Genomic DNA, 18,481 nt, shown 5'->3' with positions numbered 1-18,481 from the left:
GCCTGGCTAGCTCAGTCGGTAGAGCATGAGACTCTTAATCTCAGGGTCGGGGGTTCGAGCCCCCCGTTGGGCGTTACATAATTGCAAATATTGTAGATTTAATTTAGATTTTGGGAGACCATCGTTAGTATTTGGTATATATTTCAGAAAAATTCAAAGTTGGCATGAATTTTCCATATTGAAGTGGTTACAGCGTCGGCCTAACACGCTGAAGGTCCTCAGTTCGATCCTGGGTGGAAACAGGGAAGTATTTTTTTAGAAAGATCAGATGCATATTTGGAATTTATGCAAAGTCCATATTGTTTGTGAATGAAATCTGACAATCTGACAATCTGAAAATATTCGCAATGCTGTATCCGGAAGAAGTCAACAGACAGGGGAAGATCAATGGCGACTGCTTTTGTTGTGCAGGTGCTATAACCCTTAAGATACTTTCTTCTTTAGCCAATCGACAATGCCCTTTGGTTTTAGGAATGTGGGAAATGACTTGCGCTGGATGGGGAAGAAGTCCATAAACACCAGCAGAGGGGAATCTATGATAGATTACACCTGAACCTGGAACAGTAGCTCCACAGAGAGAATGAACATGATGCGTGTGCACCCTACGCTGCAAATGTTCAGTAGATTCAACAGTCATCAGCTAAAGAAGCCATATCGTGAGTGTGCACTCTACAATGCAAGCTTTAGTTCGGTATAAAGTCATGAGAAGAAGAGTTTAAAATAGAGCAAGAGATTTCAATCACCATGCGCCCCTGGGTGGGATCGAACCACCAGCCTTCCGGTTAACAGCCGAACGCGCTAGCCAATTGCGCCACAGAGGCATGTTAATTGGCTAACGACACCCATTAGGAAAGCAAACAATACATTTTTGTGCAGCTGTGCTGTGCTGTGCTGTGCCTGGAAGAATTTCTTCTTGTTTCTATTTCATAAACATCATGGATGTTTTTATGAATTCATTGATTCAATTAACTTTAAATGGTGTATTGGACATTGATTTACATATCCTGTAAGAATAAATCGCTTTGAATAAGCGAAACAGTAATTATATCAAATTCAAATTAATTGAAGTGGTGTTTGCCAGCTCGTCAAAGCAGTATTTTTGATTTTTCTTCAACGCCAATGCAAGATATGACTTATAAGGAGTTATCATGTCAATTATTCATGTGTGAACGAAAAAGAAATGAACATCCATATTTTTACCTAAAAAGTATCATTGTTGAAAATTGACTTCAATTCCGTAGGTTGACTAGTCTGCTAAGAACTATCAATAATAGCTAAATTGCAATAGCCGAGAATTGAACTCGGGTCAATTGCTTGGAAGGCAACTATGCTAACCACTAAATCACCAACGCCTGCTGTGAGAGAGCGTCATCATTTTCGTATTGTATTGTCACATCTTTTTAAATTACAGAAAATCGACAAGTATTACCACTTGGTGACCTTGTATCGTGGTACATTAAGCATTCTCTATCACTATATCAAAGCAACCTCTCTAATTATGTTGCAATGCGATGATCATGTGAATTCAGAAAACCAAAAGTTTGTCAGGATTGGGATTTGAACCCACGCCTTCATTGAAGACCAGAATACTGCAACTTCTCTTATTGAAGTAAGGAATATGTCCTTGAGTCTGGCGCCTTAGACCGCTCGGCCATCCTGACCACATCATATATACCTTGTCCCTGAGTTATGATGCATTGAAACTCTTTTCTGCACTTGCTCGCTGCACTGGCTCGCTGCACTGGCAGAGGGAAGAAGTCCATAAACACCAGAAAGGAATCTATGATAGCAGCCGAACGCGCTAGCCAATTGCGCCACAGAGGCATGCTGATTGGCTAACGACACCCATAAGGAAAGCAAACATTACATTTTTACTAAGGCCAACACGAATAAAATCTTGCAGTTGACTTCCGGTATGCCATAGTGTAGCCCGTACGAAACTTTTAGCTAGTTCCGCACTAAAAATAGCTACGAAGTTAGGAGTATTTAGCTAGAAATATTCAGACTAAAATTTTTAAATTCCACATTTGGAATTTTAGGGTAGTTTTAGCTGTTTTTTCTAGCTAGAAATCTTAGATTGAAGGTAGCTTGAAATTTTCTCGCTACCATACCAATTGACGAAAAAGGGATTTTCCGCCCGCGCTTCCTTTATTAGCGTGGTCACCCATCCAGTTACTGTTTTAGAATTATTTGCTGCGCTTATTTACCTATGGTCATGGTTGTCCGGATCTGACAGCTTCTGATGTTTCTTGTTCTATAAATATTTGATCCTATTATAGCTATGTCGATAATTCTTCACTTAGACTTCAAATTATAAAACTAATCAAATAGAATCAAGTAAAAACTTATATAAAAATAAAGAATGAAAAAATATATATTTTCAACATTTTACCTATTGCCCATACCTATTAAGCTATTATACTATGCGTAGGTTATACATAGAAAAATCTGTAGGCCTATTTTGTGTTTAGGAATATGCAGCGTTTTTTTAACCTTTTTTTATATCACGATTTATTTCGCGATCAAATTCAAAAGCGAAACCCTAGATTAAAAATTCCATACTAAAATTAGCTGTAACAGTTACGAAATATATTAGGGGGAAAAATTCGAGCTGATTTTAAGGTCAATTATTTCAAGCCAGATCATAAAACGTCCTAGCTAGGAAAATAAAAGCTGATTTCTGCTAAAAAAAGGAGCGAAACCCTAGATCAAAACTTCCATACTGGAATTAGCTTACAGATAGGAAATATATTTAGGGAGAAAAATTCAAGCTGGTTTTCAGGTTAATTTTTTCAAGCAAAAAAAGAAAACGCCCTAGCTTGAAAAAAAAGCTGATTTCTGCTAAAAAAAGGGGAATTATGTTGAGGTAAAAAATTTCGAGGTGATTGCAAGCATCATAGCTGGTTTGATTTTTTAGCCTAGCACCGCGCGAGCTGTTATTAGCTAACAGTTAAAATTTAAGCTAAAAAATTCGTACGGGAGAGGTTATCACATCGTCTTCGCAAGCTGAAGATCCTCAGTTTGTTCCTAGGTGGAAGCATCAGAAAAGCTATGGGAACAAATAATATCCGAAGAAAAGTAAAAAAAAAATGAGTAATAGTAGTGTATCTCATCTAGACGATTAGAAGTATTAGGCAAGTGTGAACTACCCACAAAACCAAACAATCATAATAAAAGTTCGTTCACGGCTAGCGGACAGGACAAAATGTCTTCAATAAAACTTGGTTGATGACATTGGAATAGAGCAAATTTCCAAGCCTGGCTAGCTCAGTCGGTAGAGCATGAGACTCTTAATCTCAGGGTCGGGGGTTCGAGCCCCCCGTTGGGCGTTACATAATTGCAAATATTGTAGATTTAATTTAGATTTTGGGAGACCATCGTTAGTATTTTGTATATATTTCAGAAAAATTCAATATTGGCATGAATTTTCCATATTGAAGTGGTTATAGCGTCGGCCTAACACGCTGAAGGTCCTCAGTTTGATCCTGGGTGGAAACAGGGAAGTATTTTTTAGAAAGATCAGATGCATATTTGGAATTTATGCAAAGTCCATATTGTTTGTGAATGAAATCTACAATCTGACAATCTGAAAATATTCGCAATGCTGTATCCGGAAGAAGTCAACAGACAGGGGAAGATCAATGGCGACTGCTTTTGTTGTGCAGGTGCTATAACCCTTAAGATACTTTCTTCTTTAGCCAATCGACAATGCCCTTTGGTTTTAGGAATGTGGGAAATGACTTGCGCTGGATGGGGAAGAAGTCCATAAACACCAGCAGAGGGAAATCTATGATAGATTACACCTGAACCTGGAACAGTAGCTCCACAGAGAGAATGAACATGATGCGTGTGCACCCTACGCTGCAAATGTTCAGTAGATTCAACAGTCATCAGCTAAAGAAGCCATATCGTGAGTGTGCACTCTACAATGCAAGCTTTAGTTCGGTATAAAGTCATGAGAAGAAGAGTTTAAAATAGAGCAAGAGATTTCAATCACCATGCGCCCCTGGGTGGGATCGAACCACCAGCCTTCCGGTTAACAGCCGAACGCGCTAGCCAATTGCGCCACAGAGGCATGTTAATTGGCTAACGACACCCATTAGGAAAGCAAACAATACATTTTTGTGCAGCTGTGCTGTGCTGTGCTGTGCCTGGAAGAATTTCTTCTTGTTTCTATTTCATAAACATCATGGATGTTTTTATGAATTCATTGATTCAATTAACTTTAAATGGTGTATTGGACATTGATTTACATATCCTGTAAGAATAAATCGCTTTGAATAAGCGAAACAGTAATTATATCAAATTCAAATTAATTGAAGTGGTGTTTGCCAGCTCGTCAAAGCAGTATTTTTGATTTTTCTTCAACGCCAATGCAAGATATGACTTATAAGGAGTTATCATGTCAATTATTCATGTGTGAACGAAAAAGAAATGAACATCCATATTTTTACCTAAAAAGTATCATTGTTGAAAATTGACTTCAATTCCGTAGGTTGACTAGTCTGCTAAAAACTATCAATAATAGCTAAATTGCAATAGCCGAGAATTGAACTCGGGTCAATTGCTTGGAAGGCAACTATGCTAACCACTAAATCACCAACGCCTGCTGTGAGTAAGCGTCATCATTTTCTTATCGTATTGTCACATCTTTTTAAATTACAGAAAATCGACAAGTATTACCACTTGGTGACCTTGTATCGTGGTACATTAAGCATTCTCTATCACTATATCAAAGCAACCTCTCAAATTATGTTGCAATGCGATGATCCTGTGAATTCAGAAAACCAAAAGTTTGTCAGGAGTGGGATTTGAACCCACGCCTTCATTGAAGACCAGAATACTGCAACTTCTCTTATTGAAGTAATGAATATGTCCTTGAGTCTGGCGCCTTAGACCGCTCGGCCATCCTGACCACATCATATATACCTTGTCCCTTAGTTATGTGGCATGCAAATGTTCAGTAGATTCAACAGTCATCAGCTAAAGAAGCCATATCGTGAGTGTGCACTCTACAATGCAAGCTTTAGTCGGGTATAAACTCATGAGAAGAAGAGTTTAAAATAGAGCAAGAGATCTCAATCACCATGCGCCCCTGGGTGGGATCCAACCACCAGCCTTCCGGTTTTTTTTTTTTAATATTTAAATGATTTATTGTCACGATTAAAATTTAAATTGCTTTACAGATACTTGGGACATTTACGAGATTTGTGACATAAGTGACTTGCTGTGGCCAAGGAGAAACATTTCGAGACGGAAATGAAAGAGGACAAATGATTTTGGTGAAAAATGTGAAATTTAACAATACGACATCTGGGGGGGATCCAAGAAATATTAACTGTAATGAGAGAACAATTTTGTATAAAGATAAGAAGAAATCTTTTGAGAATTTTGAGAGGGAATATTTATGGATTAGAAGGTGACATCTGGGGAGAATTTTTTGAATGAAGGAGGCTTGACCAGAGAGACTGTATTTCATTTATGGCTGGGGTGAGGTTTTGGCTGCGGGCGGTCCAGACGGTGATGATGTAGGATTGGATGAGTGCCAGTATTTTCTCTTTATTGGGGCCATTTCCAACGTCCCCATTGATTGCAACATGTCCTCTCCGACTTAAGACAAGGCTTTGTCTGAAGCTTTTTCATGTAACAGACAAAGACATGTCTTAAGTTTTCCTTATTTTTATTACATTGCCTCCTTATATTTGTTATACATTTATTTTATCTCTTTTCAATTCACAGCATTAACTTCCAAACGTTTATATTCCCTTTCATAATTTTATAAAAAAAAAATATGTTTTAATGGTATGGGTGACATAAAAAATTTCAGACAAAGACATGTCTTAAGTTTTCCTTATTTTTATTACATTGCCTCCTTATATTTGTTATACATTTATTTTATCCCTTTTCAATTCACAGCATAAACGTCCAAACGTTTATATTCCCTTTCATAATTTTCTAAAAAAATTTCTGTTTTAATGGTATGGGTGACATAAAAAATTTCAGACAAAGACATGTCTTAAGTTTTCCTTATTTTATTACATTGCCTCCTTATATTTGTTATACATTTATTTTATCCGTTTTCAATTCACAGCATAAACGTCCAAACGTTTATATTCCCTTTAATAATTTTCTAAAAAAATTTCTGTTTCAATGGTATGGGTTACATAAAAAATTTCAGACACAGCCTTATCTTAAGTCGCAGAGCATATGTTGAGGGTTGCACATTTTGAGAATTTTTTTTCTTTTTATCTTAGCATTTCTTTAAAAAACTTAAACCTTAGCGTAAAGCAATTATCAAGTTTACTTCAAGATTTGAAAAAAACATTTTTTGAAGATTCTTCCCATTTTCATTGTTGGAGCTTGGATACGTTGCTTAAAAAGTCGGTAAATTTTTAATGTGTAGATATTCACACATGGCCTCCGGTGGTAAATTTGCAGGGTAGAGGTTGTGTTATATTGAATCCGGCGGTAAATTTTCAGGATAGAGGATATTAACGCTTTTCCTCCGGCGGTAAATTAGTAGTGTAGAATTTTTCAAGCATTGCTTCCGGCTGTTTTTTTTCAATATGTATATTCTTTAATTTTATTGTTTAGTTTTGTGTAAAAATTTTTTTTTCGCGAAATTTTGACTTGTCTGAGTCATGGCTAACAAAAGCATCCGTAAAAAAAAAATTATCCTTATAAAAAGTAAGACTATAACTGAAATTGAACCATGAATATCTTTATTATCAAGCCAGTGCTATAACCATTATGCTATTTCAGATTAAAATTTAACCATTTAACAAATATATGTTAGTTTTGCGTCAACGCCGTGTTTTTTGCGTGAAAATTTTTCCATCACGATATATCGTCGGGACCGCACCTAGGCTGCACCTATCCATCCCCTGACACGCCGTTTTTCACGATAAACGATGTAAGCGGGAGTGGGCTTGAACCACCATACTTGATATCTTAAATCCAGAGCCATAGCCACTACACCGTCAGCTGCTAAAATTGTGTAACCTTTGCTAGATTCAACTAGCCTCCGGCGGTAAATTTGTAGGGTAGAGATGTTCACGCATTGCCTGACATAGGATATTCACGCACGATTTAATTAAACGGACGCGACAACGAATACGATTGCGGTCACGGGGCAGACGAGTAGCGCACGATCGTTCATTATTTTAGTGCTTATTGCGGGTCCGTCCGTTATTTTAGCGCTAAGCGAAATCCGTCATCTGTTTTAAGCGGCTCGCACAGCAATAAACAGTTTCGTTGAATATTTTGTGCTAGATCTAGCACTAATCTAAGCGTGCATGGCGATAATGATTACATTTTGTTTAACTTTTGTGAATTGCGCTAAACGAAGCGCAATTAAGTTCATTGATAGCATTTACGAAACGAGGAGAACCAGCTAAAATAAATATTTTCAGCGAAAAATCGATAAGTCAAATATTTCGTGCTAGATCTAGCGCTATGTAAGCGCGCTTGTCGAAAATGATTTAATTGAGATTAACGCACGCGCGATGCGCTAAATTCTGTGCAATACATTTCACATATAATTTACGAAACGCTTAGCGCCACTTAACGCACATCGCATTTAAGTAAAATGAACGGGCGCACTTCTCGTAAATTTTGGTTTGAAATTAATGGCGCTAAATTTTGCGCATCTTGCAGACGCATACACATAGGCTAAAAATGCGCCTGTAATTTGATCTATTGGCCTGTATAGAAATGTACAGTCACGCGCATGTCTATTTTTAGCGATTATTGCGGGCCGGTTCGCCATTTTAGCGCTAAGTACCGCCTGTCTACTGTTTTGGGCGGCTCGCTCTAAACAAATAATTAATTTAATAATATCGCGCTAGATCTATAGCGCTACTAAGCGCGCATTGCGCTAATTTTTTTCTTCTACATAACTTACGCGCGATTAAAAAAATTTTGTGCGCTACTTAACGCGCATCACACTAAACGAGCTCTCTCATCAATTTTCATATGAAATTTATCCCGCTAATATTTTAACCATAAAATTCACTTGCTGGCGACGACACGTACACAGATTAGTCCGATTATGGGTTTCACGACGGTCGATCTGTCCCGGTTGATCGGCTACTCGTCGTTGACGGCTTTTCTTTACGGCCGAGAGACCTCGCTACTCAATAAATAAAACAAATTATAATTTAAAACCAAAATTTGCGAGAAGCGCGCTTGTTGAATTTACTTAAATGCGATGTGCGTTAGCCTTAAGTAGCGCAGAATATTTAATTTAGCGCTTGCGCGTTCCGCTAATAAAATAATGAAAATAACCGCGCTAAATTTTGCTTATCGTGCACAAGTTTATCACAAGTAAATGACAAGCGCAATGCGAGCTTACATCGCGCTAGATCCAGTCTATAGATCTAGCGCAAAATATTTGACTAATCTATATTTCGCGCTAAATATTTTTTTACCTGGATATCCGGGTTTCGTAAATTATATAATGAACTTGATAGCGCTACGTCTAGCGCATCCCGCAAAAGTTAAGCACAAATAAATCATTAGCGCCATGAGCGCTTAGAAAGATAGCCCTTATTCTTGCTCGAAATAATTGACTTCGTTATTTTTCGTGCAGTGAGCCGCCAAGAACAGGATGGGCGACGATTACGCTTAAATAACGGACGGGTGCGTGTGCTACTCGTCTGACCGCTGTCGCCACAATCGTTTTCCTTGTCTCGCCTGTTAAATAAATTTTAGTGCGATGCGCGTTAGGTAGCGCAATAACATATTTATTTAATCGCTTTCGCGTTTCGTAATAAATCTGACGAAATGAATTTTCGATAAAGTATAGGCCTAGCGCATCCGGCATCGCGTGCTATAGTGAAGCGCAAGTAAATTATTAGAAGCCTACTACGCGTTTAAAAGTGTATGCTGTTATTTCCGCTTTGCCAGCAGCCTGAAATAGCGGACAGGCGACATAGCGTTAGATCTAGCACGAATTATTTGACTTTTTTAGCGCTAATGTCCGTTTCTGAGCGAAGAACCACCTGTCTATACTGTTTTAGGCGGCTCACTCCGCGCAAATAATTAATTCAAAAATATCTTGCTAGATCTAGCTCATAAGCGCGCATTGCACTAATGATCTGGATAACTTGCTTTCGATAAGCTAAATAGCGCACGATAAATATCATCATAAAATTTAAGAAACGAGCAAGTGCTAAAAATAATATTTTACCCTTAAATTCCGTGCTGGCCAGACTAGTGAGACTACCGCTTGCTTGCAACGACACACATGTGGTTCATGTAGTCGCAAAGGGGCAGTACTGCAATCCCGGAATTAAACGGCGAAATATTACCGCAATAAATTTCAGCCCAAACTTTGCGGGATGTGCTTCCGTTGTATTTACTTTAATTCGATGCGCGTTAAGTAGCTATATGAATTAATTTTTTTAATAGAATTGAATTTTTTCTTTATTATTATGATAAAATTCATGGCAAAGAATAATAAATAACAATAAATAGCAAATTGTGCGTAAGTTAATCTTAATTAAATCATAAGCGTCATGCACGCTTATTAGCGAGAAATCTAGCGCGAATATTTAACGTAATTATTTTCATGGAGCGAGCTTCTGAAACAGTGGACAGGCGACGCTTAGCGATAAAGTAACGTGTGATGCTCAAAATTTGGCGCAATTTATTTCAGCCGAAAATTTGCCAGAAGTGCGACAGTTCAATTTAGCCTACTTGATTATGATGCGCGGTAAGCAGCGTTAAATATTTATTTCAGTGCTTGCGCGTTTCATAAATAATAGGATGAAATAAATTAGAATAAATTTAGCGCAACGTGCGCAAGTTAATCAAAAAAACATTAGCACAATTCGCGCTTACATAGCACTAGATCTAGCACGAATTAGCCTATTTGACTTCGTAATTTTTTGATCTCAATATTTTTTATAGCGGTTTATCTTCGTTTCATAAATTATACTATATTAAACTTGATTGCGATTAATTTATCGCATCCCTCAAAAGTTAAGGAAAAATTTATCGTTATTAGCCCCATGCTCGCTTAGATAGCAATATAGATCTAGCGCGAAATATTTGACTTTGTTTTTTTTGTTCACTGAGCAGACGGGCGGCACTTAGCGCTAAAATAATGGATGGCCGGATCCGTGATAAGCACTAAAATAACGGACAAGCGTTCGGTACTCGTCCGACAAGTCACCGCAATCGTTTTCATTGTCGCGCCCATTTAATAATATTTGATACGATGCGCGTTTATTAGCGCAAACTATTTATTTCAGCGCTTGTGCGTTTCGTAAATTTACGAATTTAGCGCTTCGTTCACAAGTTAAGTACAAATAAATTATTAGAGCAATTGACTTGATTGCGATGCGCGTTATGTTTGTATGATATGTAGCGCTAAATATTTATTTTAGCGCTTATATCGCTCTTTTATAATATGATGGAATTAATTGCGCGTAATTTAGATCATCGCGCGAAAGATAATTTCAATTTATTTTTTAGCGCCATGCGCGCTTAATATATAGCGCTAGATCTAAAACGAATATATATATCTAAAACAACTTTCAGCATTCATAAATTTTCTCATAAATAAAATATATCTAAAATAAATCTGACTGGATATAAAATATATCGCACATATGTAATCTTCGCGTTTACCTTTCGCTAAGTAGCGCTATATATAATAGTCCCTTGTCTATAAAGCGCAAAGGGCTAAAATGGGGAGGAGTTTGTTTGTGTATCTGTCTGTTTGTTTGTCTGTAGGTGTGAGCGCACGCTGTGATTGGTCGAGCTTACCACCGGAGGCAATACGTCATCACATCTATCTTACAAGGATACCGCCGGAGGCTATGCCGCTCTACCCTGCGAATTTACCGCCGGAGGCCGTGCGGGATTTCTCTACCCTACAAATTTACCGCCGGAGGCCAAGCGTAAATATCCTATGTCAGGCAATGCGTGAACATCTCTACCCTACAAATTTACCGCCGGAGGCCAATTGAATCTAGCAAAGGTTACACAATCTTAGCAGCTGACGGTGTAGTGGCTATGGCTCTGGCTTTAATATGTCAAGTATGGTGGTTCAAGCCCACTCCCGCTTATATCGTTTATCGTGAAAAACGGCGTGTCAGGGGATGGATAGGTGCAGCCAAGGTGCGGTCCCGACGATATATCGTGATAGAAAATTTTTCACGCAAAAAACACGGCGTTGACGCAAAACTAATATATATATTTTAAATGGCTAAATCATAATCTGAAATAGCATAATGGTTATAGCACTGGCTTGGAAATAAATAGATTCATGGTTCGATTGAAATTATAGTCTTACTTTTTATAAGGATAAATTTTTTTTTACGGATGCTTTTGTTAGCCATGACTCAGACAAGTCAAAATTTCGCGAAAAAAAAATTTTTACACAAAACTAAACAGTAAAATTAAAGAATATACATATTGAAAAAAAAAACAGCCGGAAGCAATGCGTGAAAAATTCTAAAAATTTACCACCGGAGTCAATATAACACAACCTCTACCCTGCAAATTTACCGCCGGAGGCCATGTGTGAATGGTGAAGTGAAGAAAAAAGCCAAGTGTGAAAAATAAAAATTTACCGACTTTTTAAGCAACGTATCCAAGCTCCAACAATGAAAATGGGAAGAATTTTCAAAAAATGTTTTTTTCAAATCTTGAAGTAAACTTGAAAATTGCTTTACGCTAAGGTTTAAGTTTTTTAAAGAAATGCTAAGATAAAAAGAAAAAAAAATTCTCAAAATGTGCAACCCTCAACATATGCTCTGCGACTTAAGATAAGGCTGTGTCTGAAATTTTTTATGTCACCCATACCATTAAAACAGAAATTTTTTTAGAAAATTATGAAAGGGAATATAAACGTTTGGGCGTTTATGCTGTGAATTGAAAAGGGATAAAATAAATGTATAACAAATATAAGGAGGCAATGTAATAAAAATAAGGAAAACTTAAGACATGTCTTTGTCTGTTACATGAAAAAGTTTCAGACAAAGCCTTGTCTTAAGTTGTAGAGGACATGTTGATTGATTGTTGATTTTAGTGGTTTTTGACATCCAAGTTTCGTTAGTTGAATTCGGAGCCATAAACTGATGTGAACTTTTTCAGAACATAGTAACATAAGATGGTCGTCAGTTTCTTGGCCGCCATTGCATAGAGGACATTGGTCATTTCTAGAAAGTCTGAGGCTTGTGAGGCGCATTTTGGTAAGGAGCTGATTATGGTTGAAATCCCAGACCAGTTCAGCGTTTTTTCCTTTCATTTTTGCCACCCAACGCCAGATGGAAGCCCAGTCTAGGTCTGGTTTCGCAACTTCGGTTCTCCCTGGTTGCCCAAGGTTAGCGATCAGGTGATTGTAAGTGGCGCGGTGATTGGATAAGGTTGACGATGTGAAGATGCCAGCTTTAAGTAGATCGGTGATGGTTGAAAGTGCGGTGGTGAAGTATGGATGTGATGAATGGGTTGCATTAAATCTGGGCTGGATGATTTGTTGAAGGAGATTCTTGAGGTGTGGACCCAACCAATAAACGGCTGCAGCTCTCTCAATAGCCTCAGGATGGATTAAAGATTTAAAGATTTGACGGGTGAAAAGGGATTGGAAGAATTGAAAAAGTAAGGTGACTCCAAGTCCACCTTGGAGTCGAGGGCGGATCAAAACATTTAGGGGTGGGTGCTCTCTTCGTTGTGCCCAAAGAAATTTGTTGCATTTTTGTTGGAGGAGAAGGGCTTGGATTTTGTTGCAAGGGAGTACATGAGCTATATGAACAAGTTGTGATAAGACATGTTGTTTGATGAATAGGACGCGACCATAAAAAGTGAAATGACGGTGTGTGTTTGTGATAAGAATATTTTGTATCATGTTGAACTGTCTTTGCCAATTGTCTCTTACTGTTGTTTTTATTTCAGAAGAAAAAGTAATTCCAAGAATTTTCAAATTGTCTACTTGAGTTATCCAATCATGTCGCCAAGTACGTTTAGGATGAGTTTGATTGAATTTGCTTCTACGTGGGATCGAACTCAAAACCTCAGGAATCCCAGACGAAGCCGCTACCGTCTGCGCTACTACGGCCTGTGGCCGATGATTTAAGGTCCAAGTGCCTAGACCAAGTAATTTTGTCTTCCCCTTGTTAATACGTGCATTTGTCCAGGCACAAAATTCTAGAATAATCTCGGATGCACGACGTACAACTTTCATTGATGAGACAAAAACTACTAGATCATCTACATATGCACGAACTTTGATGCGTTTTCCGTAGTGTTCAATTCCGTCAATACCCCTAGACAAGCAAACTAAAAGCGGTTCAATATAGAGGGCAAACAGATGGACTGACAGAGGGCACCCCTGTCGCACGGATTGTGCATTGTCCACAGTACCGACTATGTCATTACCGTTCAATGGGCATAGTTCAGTTATACTGTACAGCGTTTTCAACCAATCAACAAAGAGGGGGGGATAGCCCATGGCTGTCATTACTTCCCACAGAACGTCTTGATTGACAAGGTCATATGCTTTCTCTAAATCGTACGCGATAATGTCGGCCGGTTTGAGAGAAGATACCTCTTTTGATTTACGACCTGTATTATTAATGACATCTCGGATTAAACACAAGCTGTCAAAGATATAGCGGCCGGGTACACCACCTTTTTGATGTGAGTCTAGAGAGTTTTGAAGAGATTTTCTCAGACGAAAAGCCAATACTGACGCGATTAACTTGTAATCGGTATTTAACAAAGAGATTGGTCGGTAATCGGTGATTTTACTCGGTGTTGGGATTTTTGGGACTAATCTTATAGCTGCCCTTCCCTGCGACGGCTGGAGTTTTCTTTTGTCGAGAACGCAATTCATCATTTCCAGAAAATGAACACCAATAACATCCCAAAATTTTATATAAAACTCAAAAGGAATGCCATCTGTACCCGGGGACTTGTTATTTTTATTTGCTTTTGGAGCGTTGTTAATTTCATCTACTGTGAACGGATCTACAAGAAAGTTGTCACTCTCCGGGATCGAACCTAGTACTCCTCGATTCAACGATTGAGCGTTTAACGACTGAGCTACCACTGATACACCCGAATCGTTTTTAGTGGGTTTTGTACGGGTAAGTGCACCTCTAATCCCTTCTAGAAATTTTCAAGCTAATTGGGTATTGGGGGAGGGCTGGTTCTGAAAAATTCTACTAAAGTGTTCAATTATTTCTTGGTTAATCTGCTCAGGTTGGGTAATTTTAGAGTTATCATTAGTTTTGAGCTGAGTGATCAGAGACTTCTGGAAATTGCTCGTTGACTTGTTCATATGAAAGGTAGATGGCTCTTCGTCGGCTATACTTTGAACGCGTGAACGTATAGCAAATCCCCTCAATGCTTCTCGCTCCCAGGCTAGAAACTCACGTTTAAACTCCATGTAACGCGCATGATTGAAATTTACATTGTTCACGGTTTCTTTTAGTTGATGTTGGAGTAATTTCCTTTTGACTCTCTGATCACAGATTCTCTTTTTAAAATAGTTAATTGATAATCGCCTGAGGCTAGGTTTGAAAATAATCTCCCACCAATGATCTACGTTTTCAATACGGGATGGGTGTTGAGACATTTCTTCAATAAAGACATGCACCAAGTTTATATATTCTTCTTCCTCAAGAATTGATGAGTTAAGTTTCCATAAATTCCTTGACTTGTTCCTCACTTCACTAGGAGGGGTGGTGCTGTTTATATACCCTACGATTGGTCTGTGATTCCCGAGTGGTAAGTCGTGCAAATGGATATCAGAAAATTTTACGTGATGGTGGCAATAAATTCGGTCCAATCTAGCCTGGCTAGCCGCACAATTGTACGTCCAACAAGGTTCATTTTTCCGAATTTCTCTCCAGACATCTGTTAATGAAAGGGCTTTTACTAAATCTCGGAGGGGTTCTAGTAATGCTAGTCTAATTTTAGGTGGTGTTGTCTTGCTACTTTTACGGTCATCGATCTCGTCAACGGCATTAAAATCTCCCAATATAATTGCTGGTGCCTTATACTGGGCAACATAAGCCGGAATAGTTTGCCGGAGGAAAGAATCTCTATAACTTTTATTTTGGTCACCAGATGGGGCGTAAATACACACGAAAGCAAAACCCTTTACTTCCATGGCTATCAGCCTCCCCTCCGGTTCCAACAAAATGTTTTTGGCGCTCAGCCCGTGTCGTACTAGGATGGCTGTCCCATGTTGTCTAGGACAGAGATTTGTGTGCATCTGGTAATGTTTAGTAAATACGGTGTTAGAGTGAAATACTACTTCTTGCAAACATATAATATCAAGTTTCTGATGTAAAAAGAAATTAAGTATTATTTGAAGTTTGTCAGGTGACGATATTCTGTTGATATTATATGTCGCGATGTTAGTCATGATTAATATTTAAATTTGGGTTTAGAGGGTTGGGTTTTGTTATCGTGGGCTTTTTTCCTTCTAACGGCCTCCATTGCTTTGAGAGTTTGAGAGAGTGAGACCCAGGGACTCCTGGGTCGTCTTTATAATCATCGTAGACGGATATTTTTTTATATAATTAAAAAAAAAAAGAAAGAAAGAAAGAATTTTAAATATTTGAAGGGACTTACTAACAACCTTTTTATATATATACGCCCTAAGAATAAGCCTGGCACCATTGTTTGAAATGTCAAACAGCACATAAATCTCGTCTGCAAATTTTTTTCACTTTCATGTGTCATCATCCAATATTTGAGTTTTTTAAAGCGTGAATATGTCTAAAAGAAATGCCTGTGACACCGGTCTTTTACATAAGAAAACCGTTAAAAGACGAATAAAAAATGAATTGTTAATGGAGGAAAAAGTAAAAGAGTTAAGAGTGATTGCAGCAAATGAGTTGTTGCAGTCAAATTCTGACGCCCTTGCCAGCCCACCAACACATTTGCTAGCGTCATCGTCGGTGATTCGGTCTTTACAACCTTCAACAAGTTCAAACTCTGAGGTAATTATCATTAAATGAGAAAACGGATTTCCAATAATAATCACTGATAATCATATGCTGCAGTCCGTCAAAAACCTATTTTACCAAAATAGAGATGGTAATCCAGCGTCTCAAGTGGTTCAATTAAACCATGGGGAGGTTTTCAGTGAAGACAAAAGCGAGGTATTATACATTTTGCACAAAAGTTTATTTTAAAGTATAATAAATATGGTTTTTACTTTTCGAAATAGATTGAAAATTATTATTCAGCAGTCAATGCCAGCAACATCGAACATCAGCAGTTCAAGATCAACATGACATTAATTCTGACGATTCTGCTATTTCTGATACTCAAGATGATGAGGTTTTTACTTGCAAATCACTCACTCATCATTAGTCTGTGTACTGTGTGTTTGTTTCAAATATGTGGTCAATGAAAATGTTTCGAGGACTACAGAAATACATGTATCGAAGATTTTTTCTATGAAATATATCTTTCTTCCATATTTTTTCTACTTGACTTTACTTATTATGAATTGACAGATGATTTGAAATACTGAAAGAAACAAACATTTTCACCACAGTTTTAAATGTTGATTTATTAGTTTACACTTGGCAACATCTATGATGGTGTGATCTTTTTCCCGCCCAAGTCTTACAGCATTCGTAAGTCAAGCGCGACGAATCCTGTCCAAGACCTTATGTGCTTTTTTAGTCATATTTAGCAATTTGACTTCTACCTGAGCAACTGGCAAATATGTCACTGTCAGGCAGAAAAAGTCCAGGAATTCCTGACGCTATTCCAAAACCGAAAATTCCGGACAAAATCCAAGAGGCTATTCACAGTAAGAAAACAAACAAGTTTATAGAGATTTACGATGTATTATAAATAACAATTTTATTTATTAGATTTCATGCAAGCAGCATGGGACGAGGCATTTTCAATCAAGGATGAAAAAGGGAGCGTTACGACTATGGCTGTTCTATCAACCACCCAAATCGATAAGGCAATTGGAGCAAGGTTATTGGCCTGTCACTTCCACCTAAAAAAGAAGAAAAATCCACAATCTCAGGAAGACAATGAATAGAAGATATCGCCTCTCACCAGTCTCGAAATCTTCTTTACTATTTATTTTTTATTTTTCACGATTTGTTTTGGTGTTACTCTTTTAAAATGTTATCTATTACATTTTAAGAGAGTATGTGCTGCTGTGTTTTTAAACATGCCTTGTTAAACATCAAACATCTGTTCAGATGTTTGATGAAAATACAAAGACGAGAGAAAATATTTTGATTTATTTATTTAAGTTAATTTTATTAAAATATAGGTGTATTAGGCATAAATATATTTCCGGTAAAATAAACCATTTTCAATATGCTACAAATGAGCTTAAATTCAACTGTCTAAAAGTCCATTTTTAGTTCGAAAGAAAAAGCTAGGGAAATCTTAATTAAAAATACGTTGGAACTTTTCAACTAGAAGTTAGCTGTAGACAACCTAATTTTTAATGGCTTTAGCTGTTTTTGTCCAGTGGGAAAAGGGACAAAAAAAAACCTCACTGTAAGCTTGGCATGATAAGCTAATGATAGCCCTTAAGAGAATGTCTTCTTTAGCCAATCGACATTGCCCTTTGGTTTTAGGAATGTGGGAAATGACTTGCGCTGGATGGGGAAGAAGTCCATAAACATCAGCAGAGGGGAATCTATGATAGATTACACCTGAACCTGGAACAGTAGCTCCACAAGAAAATGAACATGATGCGTGTGCACCCTACGCTGCAAATGTTCAGTAGATTCAACAATCATCAGCTAAAGAAGCCATATCGTCAGTGTGCACTCTACAATGCAAGCTTTAGTCGGGTATAAAGACATGAGAAGAAGATTTTAAAATAGAGCATTCGATTTCAATCACCATGCGCCCCTGGGTGGGATAGAAACACCAGCCTTCCTGTTAACAGCCGAACCCGCTAGCCAATTGCGCCACAGAGGCATCCTCACTAGCCAACGACACCCATTATGAAAGAAAACATTACATTTTTACTAAGGCCAACACTAATAAAATCTTGCAGTTGACTTCCGGTATGCCATAGTGTAGAGGCTATCACGTCGTCTTCGCAAGCTGAAAATCCTCATTTCGATCCTAGGTGAAAGCATCAGAAAAGCCACGGGAATAAAGCCACTTGAGCACTTTCGTGATTTAAAGTTAGCTTAAGTTTAGTTGAATACAGTGTTAAGAACTTTAGGAAGGGTTTCATTTGCAGAAAGTCCTGTAATGAAAGAATGGCCTACTACCATCACGGCCTACATACTGGCTATATATCGCTTTGTTGCCGAATGGATCCAGCCTTTCCTATCCTCTTTCTCTGACTCATCATAGCCAGTGCCAAAAGTAGTAAAATGTTCCACTTTCCAAAGCTTGTTTCCAACGTTTGAAACTTACAATTCAGTTTAGTTACTATTGTTTACTTAGCAAGGGGTGCCATCTAGGTTTAAAATGTTGAAATGCTGAAATTTTTTCAAAATGGCCGACTTTTACTTTT

At 37.9% G+C, this 18,481-nt stretch overlaps 1 protein-coding gene and 5 non-coding genes across 6 annotated transcripts; 3 read left to right on the top strand and 3 right to left on the bottom strand.

Annotated features, from left to right (window-relative positions):
* On the top strand, nt 1-73 carry Trnak-cuu. The gene has a single exon. It is a non-coding gene; the product is annotated as a tRNA-Lys (tRNA).
* Nucleotides 74-747: 674 nt separating this feature from the next.
* Nucleotides 748-821, bottom strand: Trnan-guu. The gene has a single exon. It is a non-coding gene; the product is annotated as a tRNA-Asn (tRNA).
* Nucleotides 822-3,256: 2,435 nt separating this feature from the next.
* Trnak-cuu lies at nt 3,257-3,329 on the top strand. The gene has a single exon. It is a non-coding gene; the product is annotated as a tRNA-Lys (tRNA).
* Nucleotides 3,330-4,001: 672 nt separating this feature from the next.
* Nucleotides 4,002-4,075, bottom strand: Trnan-guu. The gene has a single exon. It is a non-coding gene; the product is annotated as a tRNA-Asn (tRNA).
* Nucleotides 4,076-4,796: 721 nt separating this feature from the next.
* Trnal-caa lies at nt 4,797-4,915 on the bottom strand. Its single transcript has 2 exons — nt 4,878-4,915; nt 4,797-4,841 (listed from the first exon to the last, which is right to left on the bottom strand). It is a non-coding gene; the product is annotated as a tRNA-Leu (tRNA).
* A 10,709-nt stretch (nt 4,916-15,624) lies between these two features.
* LOC124352563 lies at nt 15,625-16,419 on the top strand. The gene is made up of 3 exons (XM_046802103.1): nt 15,625-15,962; nt 16,026-16,124; nt 16,193-16,419. The coding sequence occupies exons 1-3, from the start codon at nt 15,735-15,737 to the stop codon at nt 16,376-16,378; spliced, it is 513 nt and encodes a 170-aa protein (XP_046658059.1). The 5' UTR covers nt 15,625-15,734; the 3' UTR covers nt 16,379-16,419.
* Nucleotides 16,420-18,481: the final 2,062 nt, after the last annotated feature.

The sequence above is a fragment of the Daphnia pulicaria genome, chromosome 8 (assembly GCF_021234035.1).
Source record: "Daphnia pulicaria isolate SC F1-1A chromosome 8, SC_F0-13Bv2, whole genome shotgun sequence".
NCBI lineage: Eukaryota > Metazoa > Arthropoda > Branchiopoda > Diplostraca > Daphniidae > Daphnia > Daphnia pulicaria.
This window is presented reverse-complemented; position numbering and strand designations above follow the sequence as displayed.

Bases quoted from the DNA above. Each gene is read 5' to 3' on its own strand.
- LOC124352563 (XM_046802103.1), top strand. From the start codon at position 15,735: ATGTCTAAAAGAAATGCCTGTGACACCGGTCTTTTACATAAGAAAACC. The intron at 15,963-16,025 runs GTAATTATCATT...CATATGCTGCAG, and splicing joins CAACAAGTTCAAACTCTGAG to TCCGTCAAAAACCTATTTTA. The intron at 16,125-16,192 runs GTATTATACATT...TTTTCGAAATAG, and splicing joins TCAGTGAAGACAAAAGCGAG to ATTGAAAATTATTATTCAGC.